The sequence below is a fragment of the Natator depressus genome, chromosome 11, assembly GCF_965152275.1.
Source record: "Natator depressus isolate rNatDep1 chromosome 11, rNatDep2.hap1, whole genome shotgun sequence".
NCBI classification, from domain to species: domain Eukaryota; kingdom Metazoa; phylum Chordata; order Testudines; family Cheloniidae; genus Natator; species Natator depressus.
In genome coordinates, this window is record NC_134244.1 from 67,435,929 (window position 1) to 67,460,245 (window position 24,317).

A 24,317-nucleotide genomic window follows, 5' to 3' on the forward strand; every position below is an offset into this window, starting at 1 on the left:
AGGAGCCTTTACTTTTGAAAAGCAAGTAAACAGATAACAATTCAGCTAAGTCCTGATCTGTGTCGATGGACACGATTCTGAAATGCATTTTGGTTCCTGCGGAGTCAAGCTATCTTTCTACCCTCTTTAATGGTACAATTCCACATTTGTGGGAGATTTGCATGGAAGATGAACAGTTCCCTTTCAGTCAGTACGGAGAGTAGGTTTTCCCTTGACTAATTTAACTGTACATTTATTTTTGCACCTTAGCACTTTCCACACACAAACCCAGCTTGTGCTATACAGCGCCGGCTAGCATAAGACCCTGGTTTAGCCGGTTTAAGCATGTACTTAATCTTAACTTCAGTGGACTGAAGCACGCATTTTAAAATGAAGCACCCACTTAGATACTGTGTGCACCCAAACTCTGATTCAACAATCTCTGTACAAGGCTTGCTTATCTGGGTACTCTGCCAGATTTCTTTCCTTAAGTTTCTAGATTGGACAAAGGCTTTTCTTCAAAATCTATCAGAGTAAAGGGAGTGGGGGGGGGGGCGTTTGCCCATTACAGCTGCACCTTTCAGTAGTTACGCATACACTGTACGATATAACTTAGCAGAGTGCTCAGTGCAACCAACATGGAGTCCCACCACACTTTAAAGTAATCGTCTTGGGCCTATCGCAATAAGCAATGTGAGAAATGAATATAAAAAGGCTGCTTTCCTAAAGGAGAATCAAACACATAAGAAGCCACTGGCCAGTGAGACACCGGACAAAGAGAAAGAGAAGAAATCGTGGTATGTTCAACCTTTTCTGGAGGAAATCTTTGGCAGTTGCTAGAAGGTACGTTTCCACATCATGCCCAGTAAGATTATAAATCATCCGAGAGGAAAAAGTTCTTTTGTGAGGTGGGGAGAAGTCAATCTTTGGACAAGTCTGAAAACAAGTTTTAAAAATTGTTCCTTTAATTAAAAACATCACAAGGCAAAATTTACATCCTCCCCCCCCCCCCAAGGGTCAATTCTTCACAAAGACAGGAGTCCGGTGCTCTGTAGTGTTGGGCCATACATTCTGATTAGTGTCCCAATTCAGCAAAACTCCTACACGTGTGCCTTAGTTTAAGCACAGGCTTAAGTCCAGCCCTATTCAGTTAAGCACATCCCTGTGCCTCCGATTTGTGGAGTTTAAAGCCAGAAGGGATCATATCACTTCGTCAGACCTATTTCTCCTCCACCCTTTGTCCATTTAGGTCCTGTTCCTGCAAACACATTGAAATCATTGGGGCTACTGGCAGTAGGAGAGCTAAACACACGCATAAATGTTTGCCGGAGCAGGGCCTTGGGCAGAAAGCTCACTGGGACAGCCTCTCACTACGTTTGTGCATCATGCCCAGCACAAGGAGACTCTGATCCCAGTTAGGGCCTCTAGGGGCTACTGACTGTAACACAAGCTAGGATGAATCTGAAGCAGCGACCTGGCGGTAATGAGTCCCCAGTCACAATGCCAGGCCTGTGAGCCGTCCCACAGGATAGTTTCTCCAGCACACTAGGTACCTCTTGAGTGTTTTAAATTTACTCTCCCCCATTAAGGTTTAACTTTACCTGGCTGCTGGCTGTGCAGTTGCATGCAGAATATCTAGTACTCTGGTTTCCATGGAATACCCACTGGCCAAGCATGCTGTCGTTCAAACACACCCTGAAAATGAGCACACGTTACCCTGAGGTTTTCTGTAGACTGGCAAGCAGGTGACATGTAATTGCATGATGGCAGAGTTCTAGTGAATGGACTGGAGATGACAGAGCACAGGTAACACATTGCAGAGACTGATGTTTCTCATGGTGCTTCTCGGGAAGTGCTGAGCATCCTTCAGCTCCTGCTGACTTCACTGGGGGCTCAGGGTGCTCAGCTCTACTGATGAGGTGCTTGGCCTTGTTCCTTAGTGGTTCTTGCTAGATCTGTTTCTAGTGATTGCGCTGTGAGACTTCTAAGAAAGAGCCTGGTGAGGCTGCTTCAAATCCCGTAGAAAGCAGCCTAAGAAGCTAACATGAAGAGGACAAAATTATCTTACAAAAGAAACATAACTCCCCCTCTCAGGGGTGTTGCATTAATTGGATAGTCCTCTGATGGCTGACAAATTGTGTCTAGGCAGCCCAAATATTTCTCTGCACGGCACACAATGTACGAAGTCACTCAGGAATTCTCAGCAGTTACTGCACCGACCCCCTGAAGATTTAGCAGTAAAATCCCAGGTAACCTCACCCTCTGCCCACTCAGCCAAAAGATACGAGACCCTTCAAGCTTGGATGTTTACCCGGCCTCCAGGGCTAGACTGTGATAGGCTTCCTCATGTTGAGTCGTACCCGAGATGTTCATTCTGCTCTATATTTACTACAGGGTAACCCTTACCACCTATGATGAGAACTTACTCATGTGAGTAAATTCAGTGAAGTCAGTGGACTACTCACGTAAGCGCTCACCATAGCGTGTGTGGGCTGCACAATCTAGTCCTCCGAGTTTAGACAAGTTTGATTTTCTTTGTAAATTTAAGGAGTTTTAAAATCAGATTGCTTCAAAAGGTGAGTCTATCTTTGGGAACTCTGGCAAGAGATGAAGCCTTTTTTGATGTGACTCCAGGGTATGAAAACTTTGCAGCTGATCAAAGGATGTTATTAATACCCGACAGCTATTAATTTTATGTCATTTCCTTTTTGCAGATTAGGAATTTAAAAAGAAAGAGATGAAGAACTACTTACGAATTGCTTTCATTCAAGCATGTGTTATCTGTTCCAGGGAAAGAAAGCATCGAAGCAACTAAAGCATCTGTGGTCTCATTAAAGTTCCTAAGATTTAACAAAGAAAGAGAGAAGTGTTCAAGATACTTTCAGTACGGACCCAGTAGTAAAAACCCATCCACTGCATGAAATAAGGATTGGAAATAAATTATTTTAGGCCCTGGTGCTGCAAAGTACTTGAGCACATGTGTAACTTGAAGGATAAGCATAGTTCCACTGGCTTCCACAGGACTGCTCATATGCTTAAAGTTACATACATGCCTCAGTGTTTTGCTGTATTCAGGCCTGGGGGGTGGGGGTGGGGTCGCTATGGCGTACATGAGTATGGCAGTTCTGAATTTCGTTCCAAATGAGAGCCATCTACTGTGATTTCAGGTAATGTAGTTAGAACAGGTACATGTCAACTTTCTCACCTCCATCAATTCCCCCCCCCGTCTTCTGTGAAGCCAAAAAACTCTAGTCCACTCAAAGAAGAGCCTCCCTCCAAATCCATCCATTTGGCAGTGTTTGCCTTAAACCACCCACCCTGTTAGCAGGAATAGGTCATGCTGGGAATGGAGGACATGAGTTCTGCTCACTCACTGAGGCAGGTAGCTCTGCCTCCCCACCCCACCCAGATAGCAGTTGGCGAGAAGAAGAGGACATGAGCAGTGCTAAGGTAAGAACTCTAAGAGCAACAAAGCAGCGGGGAGAAGGCTTGAGCTGAATTTGGTATTCCTAACTGAAGGACCAGGTCTACTGGAGACAGCCAGGAAACTTCATTATTGAATTAGAAAGCTGCACATTACATTAATTTGGGTGAGGTTTTGGAGAAGTCAAGGGCTGGTTTTAAGCATAATGAAGTCTTTATGGTTAGGAAGACCCCCAGGCTTCAATAGGGAAGGGCTTACGTACCGAAATCAAACCTCAGGGGTGGGGTGGGAGAGGAGACATGACTAACCTTTGGGTAACTGAGAGGTTTGGTTAAGTGAGGCCTAGATAATGGAGCCTCTGCTTTTTTATGAAGATGGGAAGAGAGAGGCAGATGGGCCCACAACATGAGTTGGGAGCTAGAATTCAGTCCCAGACCTATAATCTTGTAGCCTGGAGCTGAAGGCCCAAGGGTTGGGAATAGGTACACCCCCTCTTCTTATTACAAAAAGGAAGCGAAATATATCCCTTTGGGCAAGATGGCTGCTGTCAGCAGTGGATTTCAATGACAAATACCTTTAAAACCTTGGAGCACATACTTCCGAGTTAATTCCTAGGGAGAGATTTTAAGTTATTCAAGCTATTTTTTTAAGCTTTCAGATTGCTGGGTTTAGCAAAACTGTTCTCCCAGGCAGACCAGCTAGGAATATGACTTTATTATTACATGGTTTTCTGTGCAACACTTTTCCACTGGATTTGCTTAGTCACTCTCCTGACAGCACAATCTGCCATTTTATAAACAATCAGTAAAACAGGTTTAATAATAATGAAAAAAGAGAGATTTACCCAAAGAAATCTGCCTGCCCTGAGAAACCATACAGGGAGGGAGAAAGGTGGAGTTCTGGGTATTCAGCCACCTCAGTTCTCAATGTGCTGAGGCCCATGGCTACTGTCACAAAGATCACGGGTAGGATGCCCTGAGTAAAAAAGCCTTTCAAGTTCCGTCGGGTGTGGTGGAACCTCTTAATGAAAACGGCTGTTGTCCTCTTGAGCAGCAGTGGCAAACCGGTCACCTTTTTTGATCTAACCAGGACTTGGTCTGTGCATAATAAAGAGAACCCCACTTAGCACTTGTCATTGTTAAAACACTTCACAGTTATGAATCAACCCCCCAACACCACTGTGAGGTACGTAAATATTACTGTTCCCATTTACAGATGGAGAGAATTGGAGCTGGGAGGCTAAATGATTTACCCAAGGCCAGAGCTGGGATTAGAACTCAGGCATTCCTAGATCAGGTCACTACATCACACCTCTCTCTCACAGATGCCTGCCTGTGTGCGAGAGGGAGTGAGCCTTTTACCTGTTTTAAATACTTATATGCTGCTCCCTCTCCTTCTGTGCTATCTGCTCACCTCACAATCTTTAATGTATTTATCCTCACAGCGCTCTTGTGAGGTAGGGAAGTGCTATTAGCCCCATTTTACAGTCAGAGAATTGAGGCACAGTGTGACTAAGACCAAGGTCCTCAAAAGTATTTAGGCACCTAACTTCTGTTCAAATCAGGATTTGGGCTGATGTAACTTGCCCAAAGTCACAGAGGAAGGCAATGCCACAGCACAGAACTGAACCCAGGTCTCCCAATTCACAGGGGAGTGCACTAACCACTGAATCATCCTTCCTCATTCCTTACCCCAGCAGCAAAACACAAATAGCTTACATGTACAACTGTAACTGGCATAGGAAACTTACAGCTGTTCATATTTGTAAGTTTGATGTTTTCATCATTTAATAAATAGCTTCTTAGACACACAAATCAATAATAAAACTTATCTGAAAATTGCAAATGAAGAAAAGGAACAAGGCATAGGAATTGCCATGTAAACTAATGGATGATTGCACAGAATACGTAAAAAATGGAGACAAATGCTTGTACCAGATATTCTTCTCTATTTGGTCCATCAGAGTTTTCTTTGTCATGAATGAAATATTACCACGTATATAATACAGGACCAAGCAAATAATGTTCAGTGCTCTCCTTTGGAAGGGACATAAAATCATAAAAATGCAGGGCTGGAATTGAGTTTATACTTAATCCTACATCATCTAGTCCAGCCCTTTGCACTGCGGTAAGATTAAGGGCTTGTCTACACTTACATTTTATAGAGCTCTAACTTGCTGGCTCAGGGGTGTGAAAAAACACCCCCCTGAGCGCAGCAAGTCTGAGCGCTTTAAAGCACTAGTGTAGACAGGCTGAGAGCGTAATCCCCTCGTGGAGGTGGATTACGAGGAGCGCTGGGAGAGCTCTCTCCCAGCACCCGCGCACGACCACACTTGCACTTCAAAGTGCTGCCGCGGGAGCGTTCCAGTGTAGACATACCTTAAGTATACCTAGACCAGGTATTTGTCTAATCTTTTCTTTAAAACCTCCAGAATTCCACAGCCCCCTTATGTAACCCATTCCAGTGTATAACTATCCTTATAGTTAGACAGTTTTTCCTAACAACTGGCATTCCGCAGAAGAGGCACAAGAACAGCCATACTGGGTGAGACCAATGGTTCATCTAGCTCAGTATCCTGTCCTCTGAAAGTGGCCAATGCCAGGTGCCCCAGAGGCAATGAACAGAACAGGTACTCATCAAGTGATCCATCTCCTGTTGCCCATTCCCAGCTTCTGGCATGCCCAAAATTATTTGGGCTGACTTTTTAGAGGTCTATGATGAATGCAGACCCTGAAGATAGACATGTTGCTTCCCCTCCCTTTAATCTACCCCTCTTTACTTACTTTGTGTATTAGGATGAAGCTGGTATTTTGGTATATTTGTTGTATTTGGAAAAATTAATAAAAAATTATAAATCCAAAAAGAAAAAAGTTTTTTCTAATACCTAGCCTGTATCTCCTCAATTACTTCTCTATCTTACAGGGTCCATTTACAAGCAAAAAGGTAGGTTTCTAATCTGCCAGCATGGTTATGACAGAAAGAAACTGAAACCAGCTCACTCTCCCCTAGCTGCGTTCGTGCTACACAAAATTAAAGGTCTTTCCAGGTAGTTTCTTTGAGGCTGGTCTAATTTTTATAAATAATCATCTGCATCTGTTACAGTGCTTACACTCAGATGCACATTTGCACCTTTACCGAGAGCTGTATTTGACTGGATTAAATAATAATAATACCCAGCTCTTATCTAGCACTTTTCATCAATGGGGCTCAAAGCATTTTTCAAAGGAGGTCAGTTTCATTGTCCCCATTTACATATGACAAGAGTGAGTCATAGGGTGGTGATGTAACTTACTCACGGTCACCCAGCAGGCCAAGGACCAAACCAGGAATAGAACCTGGTTCTCTTGAGTCCCAATCCTGTGTTCTAAGGAAGGACTTATTTATCAGAAGGTGGGTAAAAAAATACATTGAGAACATTTTTTGTGATTCAGACAATTAGAAACCAATATTATTATAAAACTATTATGTACTGTACTTGTATTGGACAGATGATGATTGGTTGGCTGAAGTTTGGTCTGTATTTAACCAAAGAAAGGAGACAGTGTGTTCACTGCTGAGCCTAGCTGTCACTAATTACACTTGGTATAAATTGGGAATAAAATCGCGTTAAATGAGTACCATCTCTTTCAGTGACGCTATCCGTGCTCAGAGACATCTCCTTGGTGTCCATTAGTCCACTGGCCTCTTGGGACAATCCAGGATCATGCTGTTTGTCTTTCTCCAGGTCTTTAGTCAGGTTAAGAAATACCTACAGGACAAGAAAACAAAAGAGAAGAATATTCCAAGTTACAATCATTCCCTAGCATAACGACAAAACAGAACAACCATTCAGCTTGTCTTCTTATCATCCAGTTGTGCCCCTGGCCTTCATGAGACATTGTGAGCTTCAGAGACACCCCTCTGAATTAAAGTCCCCTCCCTGCTGTCCTCCTTGCTCTGGGTGAGGTGTAAATTTGCCCCTTTTGATGGAGTGGCTTCCTCTCCACTGTGCACCCTATCAGCTACTTTGGCTAGTGAGTGAGTCTCCACCCATCCGGGTTCCCTCTCTGCCTGTTCACCTGCAGTGGGGCGTACTGAGCAAGAAGCCTTTGCTCACCCCACTGAGAGGGCCTTCCTTCACTGCGGAGTTATCCCGAGTTATCTACACTCAAGTGACTTCTCTTGAGTAGCCTAGCTCGAGTGAGAGGCCACGCTGTGAAATAACACTCGAGTTGCTGTGTCTGCACTGACTTATGTGTGGCCCTCCGACTTCTGGGGACACATCCCATGATTCTTAGTGCTGCTGTTACACTTTTTCCCAGTGAATTACAGAAGAGCTTGTCTGGGCACATGGGGGGAATTGTGGAAAGGCATTGGAAGACGAACAGCACTCGCATGGCAGTAGGCTGTATCTGCACGGCAGAATGGTTGTGTTGTCAACTGAAAAGTTGCGTTCACTCAGGTTTTACCCTATACCTGCTTCAGTCTTGTCTTTACTAGGCAAAAATGGTGTGTTCTTGACTTGAGGTGAAATCGTAGTGAAGACTAGGCAATTTGTGACTTTCACACAAGTCAGCAAGTTGCATTAAGGATTACTGGGAAGCCGAGTTTTTAACTTGACCTGCTAACCCATGTGAAAACCACAAATTGCTTTGTCCTTGCTAGGATTTTACCTCAAGTTAATTAACTTAAGAACACACTTTTTTGCCTACTGAAGACACAGCCTCTTGGTCCAGCCAAGTTAAAAGCACTCAAATTAGGGGGTTTTGTGGGGATGGCAACACCCATGTTAAGTCAAATTAACTTTGCAGTGAAGACAAGTCCAGGAGATCTGTTCAAGGGGGTAATGGTGGCCTTTTGCCCCCTTACTGCACTGCCAGGAAAGGGCTGTGATAACCTAGCCCTTAATGTTTAAAATTTCTTTATGTTTCGCTGAATGCCTGTGTTTGGTGGGAGTTAATGATTCAGCGGTGGGAAATAAATCTTCTTCACAAGAAATGTCAGCAGATTCTCAACACTAGCCTCACAGTGACTTTGGCTAGGATAGAGAAAACACACTTTCTGGGGGTTAGAGTCCAACAGGTCAGACTGGGCACCTGGACCAATGCCTCTCCAGGAGCCCCCATCAGTTTCTGAAGAATTTACTCTTTCATCTGAAAACATTTATGTTAGTGAACTAAAGCTTCTGAATGGGAAACGATGCAGCACTGTCTCTGTGGGTTTGCAGACAGACAGACGGAGACAGTCATTCTGAGTGGCCTATATGGTGTTCACCCTGAAGCATAATGGACAACATACAAAATGTAGATATTATGAACTCCCTCACTCTGACTGTTTCAGCCGAAACACCCTGATTCATTGGGATTGCCAAAAGAAGTTAAGTAGCACAGCACCACTCCCGTTCCCCCCCCCCCCGCCCATCATCTCTTTTTCCTGGGAAGATACTGAAAAACACTGAGCAAGGTGGGAATTTTTGGTGAGCCAGAACATTCTCATTGTTGGACTTTAAAAAAAATAGATCTACAACAAAACACAAAACCCAGTGGGCGGGGGGGTGCGGGAGAAACACCAGCCGACTAACCTACCAAAAACCAACAACACACCATTCCCACCCAGTCGTGTCACTGGTTGGCCCCAAAGCAGAATTATAGATCTTTGGGAAAGTTAATCACCGACTCTCCACATCATTTAATTAAAGCTAAAAGATTTTAAACTCATACCTCTTCCACGGTGCTGTCTGAAATGCCATAGCAGCCAATGTGGAGATCACTCAAGCCAGTATCTAGAGCCCTCAGGAGAGATTGATACGCTCCAGAGACTCTGGAGTTGAATGGTGGAAGCACATACACAAGCTCTCCACCAACATCTTCCTTGAGATAAGCTTCTGGGAGGTGTGACTGGATCAGGGAGGTCACTGCGGAGGTGTCGTACTCCTCTGCCAGGTTCTGGTTTGGACACTAGGAAAAGAAGATATTTCTTGATGATCAAATATCAGTCAGGGGTGCCAGTCTCCTAACCCACAACTTTATCTGCGAGTGTCATGTGAACCGTCTTGAAGACACGAGATTCCAATTTTATCTAAGGCAGATGAAATGGTCTTACAGCTGAGGCACTGGACCGGGCCACAGGAGATCTGGGTTCAAGGCCTAGCTCTGCCATAGACTTGAGTGACCTTGGGCAAGTCACTTAGATTATGTCTCCACTTCAGCTGAGAGTGAGCCGCCCAGCCTGGGTAGACAGACAAGCACGAGCATGCTGAAAATAGCTGTGTGTATGATAGGTTTCAGAGGGTTAGTCGTGTTAGTCTGTAACAGCAAAAACAATGAGGAGTCCTTGTGGCACCTTAGAGACTAACAAATTTATCTGGGCATAAGCTTTCGTGGGCTAGAACCCACTTCATGCACGGATTGAAAAAACGTAGGCAGGTATAAATATACAGCACATGAAAAGATGGGAGTTGCCTTACCAAATGGGAGGTCAGTGCTAACGAGGCCAATTCAATTAGGGTGGATGTGGTCCATTCTCAACAGTTGACAAGAAGGGGTGAATATCAACAGAGGGAAAATTACTTTTTGTAGTTCTAATGAGGCCAATTCAATCATGGTGGATGTGGCCCATTCCCTTCTTGTCAACTGTTGGGAATGGGCCACATCCACCCTAATTGAATTGGCCTCATTTGCACTGAGCGCCAACTGGTAAGGCAACTCCCATCTTTTCGTGTGCTGTATATTTATACCTGCCTACATTTTTTCACTCCATGCATCTGATGGAAAAATCATGGAGCAGGTCCTCAAAGAATCAATCCTGAAGCACTTACATGAGAAGAAAGTGATCAGGAACAGTCAGCATGGATTCACCAAGGGAAGGTCATGCCTGACTAATCTAATCGCCTTTTATGATGAGATTACTGGTTCTGTGGATGAAGGGAAAGCAGTGGATGTATTGTTTCTTGACTTTAGCAAAGCTTTTGACACTGTCTCCCACAGTATTCTTGTCAGCAAGTTAAGGAAGTATGGGCTAGATGAATGCACTATAAGGTGGGTAGAAAGCTGGCTAGATTGTCGGGCTCAACGGGTAGTGATAAATGGCTCCACGTCTAGTTGGCAGCCGGTGTCAAGTGGAGTGCCCCAGGGGTCGGTCCTGGGGCCGGTTTTGTTCAATATCTTCATAAATGATCTGGAGGATGGTGTGGATTGCACTCTCAGAAAATTTGCAGATGATACTAAACTGGGAGGAGTGGTAGATACGCTGGAGGGGAGGGATAGGATACAGAAGGACCTAGACAAATTGGAGGATTGGGCCAAAAGAAATCTGATGAGGTTCAATAAGGATAAGTGCAGGGTCCTGCACTTAGGATGGAAGAATCCAATGCACCGCTACAGACTAGGGACCGAATGGCTAGGCAGCAGTTCTGCGGAAAAGGACCTAGGGGTGACAGTGGACGAGAAGCTGGATATGAGTCAACAGTGTGCCCTTGTTGCCAAGAAGGCCAATGGCATTTTGGGATGTATAAGTAGGGGCATAGCGAGCAGATCGAGGGATGTGATCGTTCCCCTCTATTCGACACTGGTGAGGCCTCATCTGGAGTACTGTGTCCAGTTTTGGGCCCCACACTACAAGAAGGATGTGGATAAATTGGAGAGAGTCCAGCGAAGGGCAACAAAAATGATTAGGGGTCTAGAGCACATGACTTATGAGGAGAGGCTGAGGGAGCTGGGATTGTTTAGTCTGCAGAAGAGAAGAATGAGGGGGGATTTGATAGCTGCTTTCAACTACCTGAAAGGGGGTTCCAAAGAGGATGGCTCTAGACTGTTCTCAATGGTAGCAGATGACAGAACGAGGAGTAATGGTCTCAAGTTGCAATGGGGGAGGTTTAGATTGGATATTAGGAAAAACTTTTTCACTAGGAGGGTGGTGAAACACTGGAATGCGTTACCTAGGGAGGTGGTAGAATCTCCTTCCTTAGAGGTTTTTAAGGTCAGGCTTGACAAAGCCCTGGCTGGGATGATTTAACTGGGAATTGGTCCTGCTTTGAGCAGGGGGTTGGACTAGATGACCTTCTGGGGTCCCTTCCAACCCTGATATTCTATGATTCTATGATTCTATGATGAAGTGGGTTCTAGCCCATGAAAACTTATCATAGAATACCAGGGTTGGAAGGGACCCCAGGAGGTCATCTAGTCCAACTCCCTGCTCAAAGAAGGACCAATCCCCAACTTTTTTTGCCCCAGATCCCTAAATGGCCCCCTCAAGGATTGAACTCACAACCCTAGCAGGCCAATGCTCAAACCACTGAGCTATCCCTCCCCTAAAATAAATTTGTTAGTCTCTAAGGTGCCACAAGGACTCCTTGTTGTTTTTGTGTGTACGAGGCAGCTCCAGCAGAGACTCAGGCTAGCCACCTGAGCTCTAACTCACCCGGCCCCTTGTGTCTCTGCCAAAGCTGCAATGTTCACACAGCTATTTTCAGCATGGTCATGCCAGTCTGTGTACCCAGGCTGGGCGGCTCGCTCCCAGCTGCAGTGTAGACATACCCTTAGACCCAGATCTTCAAAAGTAGGTAGGCACTTAATTCCCATTGATTTAAACTGGAGTTCTGCACCTATATCCCTCTGAGGAGCTGAGCCTTAGGCTTTCTGTGTCTCATTTCCCACCTGTAAAATGGAGCTAATAATACTCACTTTGTCTCTCTTATTTATTTAGACTGTGAGCTCTTTGGGGCATGGAGTGGCTCTCACTAAGTGTCTGCAAAGTACCCTACCTGGCAGGGCTTCTGATGATACCATAATATCAAAAGCAGATTTCTTCCTCTGTGAAGTGGCATAACACTCGGCTCCAGGGAAGACATTTCCCATGGACTCTCCCAACTGCTGAATTTACATTCAACAGGCAGCTTTGCCTTTAACCTCCCATGATATCCTATTCCTCTTTTAGAATGGAGGACGTCTGTGTTTCAGCTTTCAGGGGGGCAAAGAGGGTGGGTCAATGGCCTAGTTAGAGAACTCTCTGCTCTAAGGCAAACTCAAGGCCTCTGCCCCTTGTTAGTCTCTTCCTCCCTGAGCTGGCCCAGCACTCAGCCCCTGGGCCATGGGGGGGTTTAGCTGGTCCAGTATCATTTACAAATAGCAGCAGGGTTGACAGCCAGCTCTCTCTGTGGATGGTATGGCTTACTCTGGTAAACCATCATAGACCGCAACACAGGCGCAGAGTGTGGAGTGAGGAGGATGGAGACTGAAGGTCTCATTGTCAGAAGGAACACAGAACCTCTGTACGACTTTACTCCTGGGGGAATTCTGCACAACTGCACATGCACAGAATTTATGTCCTGTGTAGATTTCTTTGCTTCCCCACAGAAAAATGACTTCCTAACAGGGAAGCAAAGCAAAGCCACAAGAGCAGTCATGCAACCCTCCCCAGCAGTATGTTTTGCGGGCCTAGGGCAGCCAGCAGAGAGGTAAATCACTGTGGGGCAGGAGGAGGGACTGACGAAGACCTGGCTGGTGGCTCCTACCCTGCGGGCTCAGCTGCTAGTCCCGGCTGGGCTGTGGGGGATGGGACTTCCTCTTCCCTTGCACAGCATCTGGGGCTGGGTCAGATCTACCACCAGATTTCTCCCCCAGCTGAAGGAAGCTCTGCCAACTCCTCTTCCCTCCCCAGCCCCCGCTTCCTGCACCCATCACTCCTCCACTGCAGGGGGAGGGATTCCTGTACAGGGAGCTGCTCCCACATTTGCCCAACCCCTATGCATCCTGACCCCCTCAAACCCAGACCCGCCTGCCAAGCCTCACCCCCCACACTCAGAACCCCGCCCAATAAACCCCACTCCCCCTGCACCTGGACCACCCAGACAAGCCACCTGCACACAGATCCCCACCCTACCGAGCCCGAACCAGCTGCATCTGGGCCCCCCACTGAGCCCCCCACACCCATACATCCCCTGCTGGGCTCTATCCCACCCGCATCCAGACCCCCCCCCCCACTGAGCCCCAACCACCTTCACCTGGACACCCCAGCAGAGTCCCATTACCATTGCATCCAGACCCCCCCACCAAGTCCCTGTGCATCCAGATCCCCCTGCACCTGGATCCCACACTGAGCCACCCGCACCCAGATTGCCCCACACAGAACCCTCTCAACCCACACCTGGATCCCCCCACACTAAGCCCCTCCACACTTGGATCCTCCCTTGCTGAGCTTGCCTGGTGCACCTGGCACAGAGGGGCAGGGCCCTGGGGTGTTTCTGGGATAACCCAAGTCCTTGCACTGTGTCAGGGTTGGGTGCAGCCTCACCGCTGAGTCCATGTCCCGGGGGCATTGCACTGTGATCTCCCACCTCTGTGCAGCCAGTGGCCTGTGATACTCAATGCCATGCTGGAGTCTCCACATTTATTTGACAAATACAATCTGCAAAATTTTAAAATATTGTGTGCAGAATTTTTATTTTTCTGGGGCAGAATTTTTAATTTTTGGAGCAGAATGCCCTCAGGAGTAATAAGAGCAGCTACTTGGTAATCAGAAGTGGAGATGCCATGGCCAAGGAAATCCCCCACCCCACCCCCACCCCCTGGGGAATTTCTCTATTTTCTGGTTACATCCCACTATTTTGTTTCTTGTCCCCTAGCACACCAGACTAAAACCTTGCACACAAAGGCCCCCTTTCAGAAAAGCACTTCAAGCACGTGCTTAACTTTAAGCAAGTGCTTAAGCCCCATTGGCCTAGGCTGAGATTTTCAAAAGCATCGAGAAGGGTCAGGGCCACAACTCCCATTGATTTTGAATGTGGGACCTTCATCTCCTTCAAGCTTACTTTATGGATAAGCATGAGTGCAAGCTAAGAAAGCTGAGAAACACTGGGCCAAGATTCCCAGAGGCTTTCCCTGCTTTAGACAGCGAGGAGGAGAGAAGACTCACCCTTCCCCTAAATTCCCCTTTTGACTCAGCTTCCTGTTCCTTTTGTACCCCACCTGAGCAGCCATGTGACTGGAAGGCATCCATAAATAGGGTGACCAGACAGCAACTGTGGAAAAACAGAACGGGAGTGCGGGGGTAATAGGCACCTATATAAGAAAAAGTCCCAAAAAACGGGACTGTCCCTTTAAAAACAGGACATCTGGTCACCCTACCCATAAACCCTTTATCTTTTCCCAGTGTGGTTAAGTGCTGAATCAGGATTCAAGGTTTCATTTTGATTCACTCCACCACTTATGGCATGTCTGGGGAAACTCAGACTGGCCCCTATAGTTATTCCAGAATAATTCCCCAAGTGGGAACTCTTCTGAAATAAAAGTGACTTTATTCTGGACTAATATCATTTTTAATCTGGAATAAAGGGTCCATACATGAGAATTATTCCAGAACAGCTATTCTGGTCAATTTCCACCATGTAGATAAGACCTTCTACCAACCTTTCTACAGTGTGCTTGATTTTTATGGGATGCCGTTATTTGCCTCTCTCTTCTCAATTCTGTTTACGATGGAACTCAGGCCCCTTGAAGGTATTTCAAATTGGGCAACCAAAACCACTCGTTATTTCTGAAAATTTCAGCCTAAACCTCTTCAGTTCCCAACACAGTTACAAACCTTCTTCTTAGTGAGAGTCAGGTGGTATCCATCACCAAACGTTTCTTTGAGGTAGAATGGAGACCCACAGCATTTGAGTCCTCCATGTTCCAGGAACGCAATTCGATCACTCAAAACTTCCGCTTCATCCAAGTGATGGGTAGAGAGAATAATTGTTCGGCCTGGAAAATCCATATGAAAACAAAGCAAAGACACACGATAGAATAAATGGAGATTTTGAAATATGTGGTACAGGCAAAAGACACAGTCAAATGAGGGCTACAGACAGTGCATTGAATATCATATGTACATGTCTAGAATTAATAGTGGAGTTGATTAGGCAAAATTAGGAAGAAACTGAAAGCTCCCCTAAGCACTATGGCAGAGTTAATTTTTCAAAGTGAATTTAGCGGAAGACAACAGGATCCCATCAAGGGTCTGAAAAGACCCTATTCCCCATAAAGCCCAGCTCTTTGTGGTCTCCATATCTCATGGTCCATGGAGGTTTTTGGAGAGGCAGAAAAAGGTGGTACCAATGGATCTTCCACCAGCTATAGATCCAGAGGTGCTTGGGCTGTGAAGCTCCATCCATCCTTGTGGCTGGAGTAATGCCCCGGGAGCAGTCCTGCTGCTACTTCCTAGCCCAGGGAGAAGGATTCTGGCCTGGTTGAGCCATTCAGCCCTCAAACCAGTCACTTGGGTGCTAGTACAAGATTGGGCATGAATCATGTGGATTGTCAGTCAGGCCCCTTTCATGAAGTTGTTACATTAATTAAGACTTCGAGAAAACTGCTCCCTCATTGATAAATGTATTATAATTCTTCTGGAAATATTTTTCAAGGACTGGGGACCTGGTCCAAAACCCACTGAAGACTCTAATTCACTTAAATGAGCTTTGGATCAGAGCCTGGATGAGGGACACAATTGCTTGGCCAAGCCTGCCCGTACCCATTCTTGAACATCCAACCATTTTCCAACCAACCCTAATCCTGCCATTAGCAGCAAGGGCAACTTTTACCTGCCAGGGCCCCCATTTCTAACTGTGGCTACTGCTGTTGGATTTTCATGTGTAAGAATCTTGGGTAATGTTTTCAAAAGCAACAAAGGACCCTAAGTCCCATTTTCAAAAGTGACGTAGCCACTTAGGAGCTTAAATCACTTGGGTGCATTTAAAAAATGCTACCCCGAGTATCTTTGCAGTACCTTTTTTATTTTTCGATATAATCTCCCAAATACTCCTCCGAGAGCATGGGTCCACACCAGTGGTTGGTTCATCCAAGATCACGACCCTTGATCCACCAAGGAGAGCTATCGATATAGACAGCTTTCTTTTCATCCCTCCCGACAGGGAACCAGTTAGTTTGTGACGATGGCTGTACAAGCCAGTATCCTTCAGAGTCCTTCAAAACGCAAAAAAGCCCCCAAAGGCTGCAGTTCAGTTATTTAGCAAAAGGAAGGGAATCTGAATGCATCAAGCAACATTAACGCAAATGAAAAACTGCTCAGGCATGGACTGCCACACAGAAGTGTCATAATGCAGCATGATAGTTTAACATGTAGCTCAGACACGGGGGGGAGGGTTTTTAGGATGCTTCAAAAATTCCATCTGACATGTCAAGGTTAAGGGCAGGATCCTGCGGCTGGAGAACACAAAGTGCCAGATTCACTGGTAGGTTCCTGGTCTTTGCACTGTTTGGTGACACAAAGCAGCTCTAATCCCATTTTAGCTGGCTCGTTGGAGCTCTGTCTCTGGAGTGGTGCAAAGTACCTGGAACCATACTGGGGAATCTCATCAAGAAGAATATCTACAGCTGATTGTAAGTTCCTTGGGACAGGGTCCATGTTTTCCTAGCTCCAAAGATTTTAGGCCAAAAGGGATACTCTAATAACCTAGCCTGACCTCCTGCTTAACACTGGCTGTAGAATTTTACCCAGTGATTCCTGCATTGAGTCCAACCACTTGTGGTGACTATTACAGCCACACTCTGCATTAACATGCGAGAACACTGTAGGTGACACATGCTGAGGGAGTGTGGCATCCGCATTATCAGACCTTTTCACTTCCTCATCCAGCTCCTGCTCACTCCAGTGCGGGACTTTGATGTAGCCATAGAGCAGCAAATGTTCCTTGGCAGTGAGGTAACTAAATAGCACGTTGTGCTGCATACAGACACCCATGTTCTTCCGGATGAGGTCCTGATCGGTCCTGATATCCTTGCCGTAAACAAATATCGTGCCTGATGATGCAGGAAACAGCCCTGTCAAAATAGATCTGGGAGAAAAAAGAAAATGGTGTAAACAAATGCGGAGATTCTCTTCCCCAGGGGCTCGCTGAGCGCCTAGCAGAATTCCCCTAGCGGGACTCCTAATATAACTCTCCTTGATTTAGTGCAAGGCAGCCACATTCCAGCTGCCAAGCGGAAGTCCCAGACAGCTCTGGGGGCCTACAGCATGAGGAAAGACTGGACTGACCTGTGCAGCCAGGTAAAGAGAAAGGGAGCAAGAGGTATCCCCACTTCACCTTTTTATCCCTCCCCCGTTCCCATTCACAAAGACTCCACATCATGGCAACGCTCCTTTCAGCCAATGAGGACAAGACAGCTCCCTTCAGAGCCTGTCAGCTCTGTGTCTTTGCTGGGGAGCCCATAAGAGGGTTATTCTATACCAGCAACACGCTCAGGGTCTGATGGCCCAGAGTCAAGGGGCCAAAGCTCAGGTTCTGAACTCAGATCCTCTTTGTGGAAGCACACTGCTCTGCCATCAGGCCACCGGGCTTACCCCACACTTAGATAAATATGGACCCCGAGCTGCTGTTTAGTTACTGAAAAACCACATTGTGAAGATCACTCTAAATTTTAGAGAGTTTTAGCTACACTATCTAGTGACCTCCAAATTGCTGGTAACCACATTGGCTTTGAAAGTGAGAGTTCACTGAGTTCACTGCCATTCTTAGCAAGAAAAAGAGCAAATCGTAGACTTCCAGACAATGTACCTACAGTGAGCACCTCATGTAGTTCAGGTCTCCATCCAGTAGGTTAGTTCAGGCAAATAATTACCTACCCAGCAATACCCAGTGGAACTGAGGCAAGTACTTTCTCCCCAGAATGACTACTAATACAATATAGGTCGCTTTCAGAGACTTCCTGTAGGGTTTAAAAGGAGAAGCTATTTCTCAAGCTGCCCCTTGGCCTTCCCAGCTGCTGCTAAGCCCTGAGCAAGAGTTCTTCATTCCCTTGGGACTCCAAACACTCCCTTAATTGCATTTAAAAAAGGAAAAGAAAGGAACCTGTGACCCCCGCTCATCCCCGTCAGAATTTGCCCCAGCTGTCAAGTTCCAGGAAGTCACTATGATTATTCTCACACCATCTCTCTCTGTGATCTCCTCGGCGGATACAGGATGAATTAGTAATCCAGAGTCATAAGGTGTGTCTGCCTTTGTGGGTTCAGTCCTCCTAGGGATCTCTTTACTTATCAGCTTGATGTACTGTCCGGGTAACGCCTACATGTTTGTCATTCCCGGGCCTTTCAGTTGTTGCACGGTTTGGTATGCTGAGCCTATCGCTCTAATGCTGGGGTGCTGTGGAAGGGAGGAAGGACGGTCTTGTGTTAAGTCTGCAGCATAGGACTCCAGAGAGGTGGGCTTACAATGGAGAACTCTGGGTTTCATACTCTCTAACCTAGGCACCTGTGTGACTGATGGAGCTGCTCCTGGAACAGTCATACCCCAGCCTAGTGCAGCACAGAGGACGTGTTTGGGGAGCTAGGATGGATGTCAATTGTGGGGTGGAGTTCCATTGTGCTACATTGCTCTTGATGTGATGTCGGGTTCCTTAGGCTGCTCTAACCCCTGCTGCTTTTACGCATGCCTGGATTCTGCACAGACCAGTTCACAGCGCCGGAGGTGTAAACAGCTCCTGGGGGGCTCATCATCCCACCCTAGTGCTGAGCACAGCTTGGACGCAGGGGAAATCCAGTCCTACGGGTCTGTTCTAAGATTCATTATTTAAAAATCCTAATAATGAAAACATGCAAACCTGGCAGAACTGAAAGGCCAAATTAGATTAACCCATTGCTCTTCCCAGCCCAGCAGACTCATTTGCTTTTCATTTAAATACGCAGCCATTCAGCTTCTTCCCAGTACTGCTGCAGCCTGGGATATGAGCCAATCAACCGCTGCTTTTGGGAGCAAGTTGCCATGGGCACCAAAGTGCCATGAAACTTGCAGTCACTGCTGTGCTATATAATGTTATAGGAATTCCGTTAGATTAGGACGCACCCAATGACTATTATGGCTTTTAATTCTGTTTCCTCGATATCAGGAGAGATCACTTTCCCCTGTTAAAATGCTCTAAACCAGTACGATCAGACTCCAAAGTAGAAAGACACCCTTATCTATAACAGGGGGGATGGACAAGGGGCAAGGTAGACCATGTACGATAATTACAAAAAGACCAAATCAAAGAAGACATCTTATCCAGACCTTATAACACTGAGAACTCCCATTTGTTCTTTCACTCATCCCCACTCGCAACACAGACCCATTTGATGCAGCGTCTCATAACCACTCTTCAAGAGAGACATACATTGTCGTTGTTTTTCCAGCTCCATTGTGCCCCAGCAAGGAGGTGATGTTTTCTTCATAGAAGTTCAGGCTGAGGTTCTCAACGGCAGCTTTGGAGCCATAGGTCTTTGTTATTCCATGAAGAGAGACTCCCACGGTGAGGTTGGGGGGTTCAGGCTCGAGGTTAGGAGGAAGGGCACTTTTGACATCTAAAAAAAGAACCAGAAGAGATAACTTATGACTTTATATATGAGGCAATGGACCTTTTTATCGAGAAAAGGTATAGGGCTTTTTATAAAGAACAATAAAGAGAAGTATATTCTTGTCAGCTGAAAACTTGGGAACATTTCCTGGTATTTGCATCATTTTTGAACTTTCCAATATTTCTGCCTCTAACTTCCTACAGCTTAAAACTTCCAATATTGTATGTGGTGCTGTAGCTGTGTTGGTCCTATCACCCCACCCTGGAACCCATACAGAGTATCATTGAACAATTACAACCCCTACTCGATGGGGACTACATCTTAAAAGACATCTTTCCCGAAGCCCCTCTTCTGGCCTTCAAACAACCTTCAGCCTCTCCAGACTCATCATCAGAAGCAAGCTTCCCAGAGACCAGCACACAGCAACTCAAAGCAGCACCAGACCCTGCCAGAACAACAGATGCCAAACCTGCAGACATAGCTCCACTGCTATGATGATCAATACCCTCCCGCAACACACCTTTCGAGGTCCATGGGTCCTACACATGCCTATCACCACATATGATGTACCTCATCCCGTGCACTAAATGCCCCACTACCAACGATGTGGGTGAAACCAGACAATCACTGCACTCTCCAGTGAACTCTCACAGGAAAATGAGAAAAGAGAAAAACACCCTGTCACCTGGGCTGAACATTTCTCACAAAACGATCACTCCATATCAGACCTCTCAGTCCTCGTCCTCAAAGGAAACCTGCACAACACCTTCAAAGGACGAGCCTGGGAGCTTACATTCATTACTCTGCTAGACACTAAAAATCATGGGCTGAACAGAGACACTAGTGGATTTATGGCTCATTACAGCAATCTACAATCCACACAACCCCCCTCCCACCTCCCGACAAGCTGCCTTTTCCTCACACCCTTTCCTTTCCTCCCTGTGACTGGAGGGTTGTCAATGGGCCGTTTCACCTTGAATGGCTCCTGGAAATGTGTGTTAACTACTTATGTTAAATAATCTGTTCCATCTTGTGTTTAGCTGTGACACTCAGAGTACATTTCCCAGACCCGAAGAAGAGCTCTGTGTAGCTCGAAAGCTTGTCTCTCTCACCACCAGAAGTTGTTCCAATAAAAGATCTTACCTCCCCTACCTTGTCTCTCTACAGCTTATAACAACACATACCAGTAAAAATTAATCAGTTTATAAGTGGCCCCATGCCCATGCCACCTAACGCAAATAATGCTCAATAAATACACAACTGTCTGAGGAGGGAGGGTGTGTCGAGTGGCAGGGTACTTAACTGGGAGTCAAGACACCGGGGGCGGCACATTTGTATAATTTGTGGTGGTGCCCAGAATAGGTCTAAGTACCCCCCCCACACACACCCCTGCCTTGTAAGCCTATATATATATTTTTAAATTATGTAAAAATGTGAGGCCTCTGGGTGGTGCTGGCGATGAAGGGTTTGGGGTGTGGGAGGGGCTCAGGCAGAGGGTTGGGGTGCAGCATGCAGGGGTGAGGGCTCTGGCTGGGCCTGGGGATGAGGGGGTTGGGGTGTGGGAGGGGTTCAGGGCTGGGGCAGAGGGTTAGGGTGTAGCGGGGTGAGGGCTCTGGTTGGGGGTGCGGGCTCTGGGGTGGGGCAGGGCAGGGGAAGAGGAGTTTGGGGTGCAGGCAGGCTGCCCCAGGGCTGGGGCCAGAGAGGCGGACCCCCCCAGCGAGCTCCGGGGGGGGGCCCTCTCCCCTTCCCCCAGCAGCACACTCACCTCTGACCACTGTCACTGCACATGCTCCTAGGGCCCCTCTCAGGTCCAGGAAGCCCCCTTGCCTTCCCTGTGGTGTGTGCCAGGTGGGGGGGCTGCCATCACATGTGCGCCTCCTCCCCTGCTGCTGCCCCTCACTGTAGCCTCACTGGGGGTGGGGGGTGGGGCTGCCCTTTGCTCAGCATGGGGCAGGAGCAGTGACTGCGGGTGGGGGGGGGGGCCCTGTGCTGTTGGAGGGTCCCAACGGAAAAGGGAAGGGTCCGAGGTGGAAAGGCAGGGTCAGGGTCAGCCTGCCCTGGCACTAGAAGGGGGTCACTAGGACCCTGCGGCAGCAGTTGATGCCCGGAGCCAGCACAGCAGAGCACAGGGTGGAGCTGCAGGGGGCAACCACCAGCTTGAGATAGGGATGCTCCGGGGTCCAGGGGAGGCGCCCGGGCAGCAAGTGGGGTCCAGGAGACACTTGGAGGAGATGCGTGGGGGCAGCAGGTGGGGCTGGGGGAGAGACCTGGCCCCAAACATTGGTGGAGCTGGGCCCCTGGGCCCTGAATATTGCTGCAGCCTGGGCACCATGGGCCCATGTAACTCGCCACCCCTGCCTGGGCTCTATTCATGGTTTGATGACTGACCTGTCCATGACCTTGCTCAAGACACTTCCACTTGCTGTGTCTCTACTTCTCTCCCCGCTCCCCCCTCCCTTTGTCTGTCTTGTCTGTTTGAAGGGTGAGCTCCTTCGGACCAGGACTGTCTCTCATGAGGCCTCGCTGGGGGTGGGGGAGCAATCGTGGTTGGGGCCTCTAGGCACTTTTTTGTAAAAATTAATTATTATCATTAGTAGTAATAATGATGCTAATTTAACTGTCTGCATTGTACTCTAATTATTTTAGCTGCTGCTATTCCTGTTCATATTATAAAAAGCCATTATTTGAAATAATAAGCACTTTATGAACACGAGAAGCATTATATAAGAACGAAGTGTTTAACACATCTTCACTAATCAATCAGTTTGTTCAACACCCCTGTCAGGAAGGTAGGGAAGGGTTACAGTGTTAACCACATTGTACAAACAAGGAAACTGAGGCTCTCTCTAAACTAGCACTTTTATTGGTAAAACTTTTGTCGGTCGGGGGTGTGAAAAAAACACCCCCGGGCAACGTAATTTTCACCGACAGGCGCACCGGTGTGCACAGAGCTGTGTCGGTGGGAGACGCTTTCCCACCGACATAGCTACCGCCGCCCATTGGGGGTGGTGTAATTCAATTATATATTAAATTAATGAAGCTCTCTCCCATTGGCATAGAGCGGCTACATGGGAAACCCTACAGTGGCGCAGCTGCAGCGATAGAGCTGAGCTGTTGTAAGGTCTCCAGTGTAGACACAGCCTCACAAAGAGCTGAAGTGACTTGCCCTAGGCCCCAGAGGGAGTAAGAGCGCGGACTAAAACTCAGCAGATCCTGGCTCTGTGCTCAGATGCTTCTGAAGAAGACAAACTAAAGAAATTTATGTTACAAACTGATTAAAAAGAAACAGACATGGAATTATGTCCTGCCACCCTTAATCCCTTGCCACTTGTCTGAGATAACGCCTTAGGTCCTGATACTGAAAACACTTGCTACAAAGCATAGTGAGAAGAGTCCCGCTGGTTTTCATATGATTTCTCGAGGCAGTAAGCACTACGGCTTGATAGCAGTTGTGGGATTGGATCCATCACTCCTTGACGTCAATGTAAGGGGTTTTTTGTTAGGCCTGTAGTTAACTAAATAATATTAGCTCAGCTTTCCAGAATTGAAGGTATTACCTAAAACACGCATAGGGCATGCTAAAAATACCAAGCAAACCGTGACAGGTTGCAGAATAGCAGCCGTGTTAGTCTGTATTCGCAAAAAGAAAGGGAAGACTTGTGGCACCTTAGAGACTAACCAATTTATTTGAGCATAAGCTTTCGTGAGCGTCCGATGAAGTAAGCTGTAGCTCACGAAAGCTTACGCTCAAATAAATTTGTTAGCCTCTAAGGTGCCACAAGTCCTCCCTTTCTTCAAGCAAACCATATTTATGTACCTTAGGTAAACCTAGCAAGCTTTTAAATACAGGCATCCCTTTTGTCAAAGGCAAACCTGCATCTGCATGCCCAAACTAGGTAACTGCACCCCTCTAAGATTGCATGGGCCAGTGTCAAGTTTGCACATAGACATGGCAGAGCGGGTGAACTTAACCCGATCATTCTGGTTTTAGATAAGGAAAGGTTTCAGAGCTATCCCTTACATTTAACAACTGGGCTACCACTGCTACCAGCAATCTCTCCAGTACAGGAATGGACTTGTTGAGTATTTAACAAGTCCATTCCTGTACTGTCCATTCCTCTGGACAAACATTGCCCACACACGACATGGCGCCCCCGTTGTAAACTTAGCTTCATATAGCGCTTGCTGGGGTTACCATCATTAAAAATTCTAGCAGGCACGTACACATCTTACTGGCGAATGCAGCCTCTTTTCTGAGCACGAGTTTGGTGAAGAGGAGTCCGCATCTCTTCTCGTTCCATAATGGTCTGTCACCGTAGCTTTCGGCCCAGTAGGAGGGAAGCAATGGGAAATACCATGGGGCAGCCATGCCATATTTTCCTGCAACCATAAACAAAAGGAAAAAGAAGGAAAGAAGCAAATTAAAGTATTTGCTCGTTGGCATCTTACAGAAAGTACTGGCTGCGACTGCGCACTGATGAATAGCAAAGATAAAGTCCGGAGGAGTTTATCCTCGCCTTGATGCCCACGTGTACGATTGGTAACTCCTATATAGGATTTTTCTCCGCTTGCATAGTAGGAAGTATTGTGTAATATATTATCCTGAGTAATT

General features: G+C 46.8%; 1 protein-coding gene across 1 annotated transcript in view; it reads right to left on the reverse strand.

Annotated features, from left to right (window-relative positions):
• Window positions 1-24,317, reverse strand: part of ABCA12 (ATP binding cassette subfamily A member 12) — a 125,272-nt gene that overhangs the window by 31,992 nt on the left and 68,963 nt on the right. Inside the window, exons 28-38 of the mRNA XM_074966903.1 lie at window positions 23,930-24,085; window positions 19,525-19,711; window positions 16,995-17,213; window positions 16,145-16,341; window positions 14,963-15,123; window positions 9,103-9,339; window positions 7,022-7,151; window positions 4,248-4,500; window positions 2,733-2,819; window positions 1,581-1,674; window positions 788-915 (exon numbers count right to left, since the gene is read on the reverse strand). Coding sequence (XP_074823004.1) covers window positions 788-915; window positions 1,581-1,674; window positions 2,733-2,819; window positions 4,248-4,500; window positions 7,022-7,151; window positions 9,103-9,339; window positions 14,963-15,123; window positions 16,145-16,341; window positions 16,995-17,213; window positions 19,525-19,711; window positions 23,930-24,085 — 1,849 coding nt within the window. The remainder of the gene's footprint in view (window positions 1-787; window positions 916-1,580; window positions 1,675-2,732; window positions 2,820-4,247; window positions 4,501-7,021; window positions 7,152-9,102; window positions 9,340-14,962; window positions 15,124-16,144; window positions 16,342-16,994; window positions 17,214-19,524; window positions 19,712-23,929; window positions 24,086-24,317) is intronic.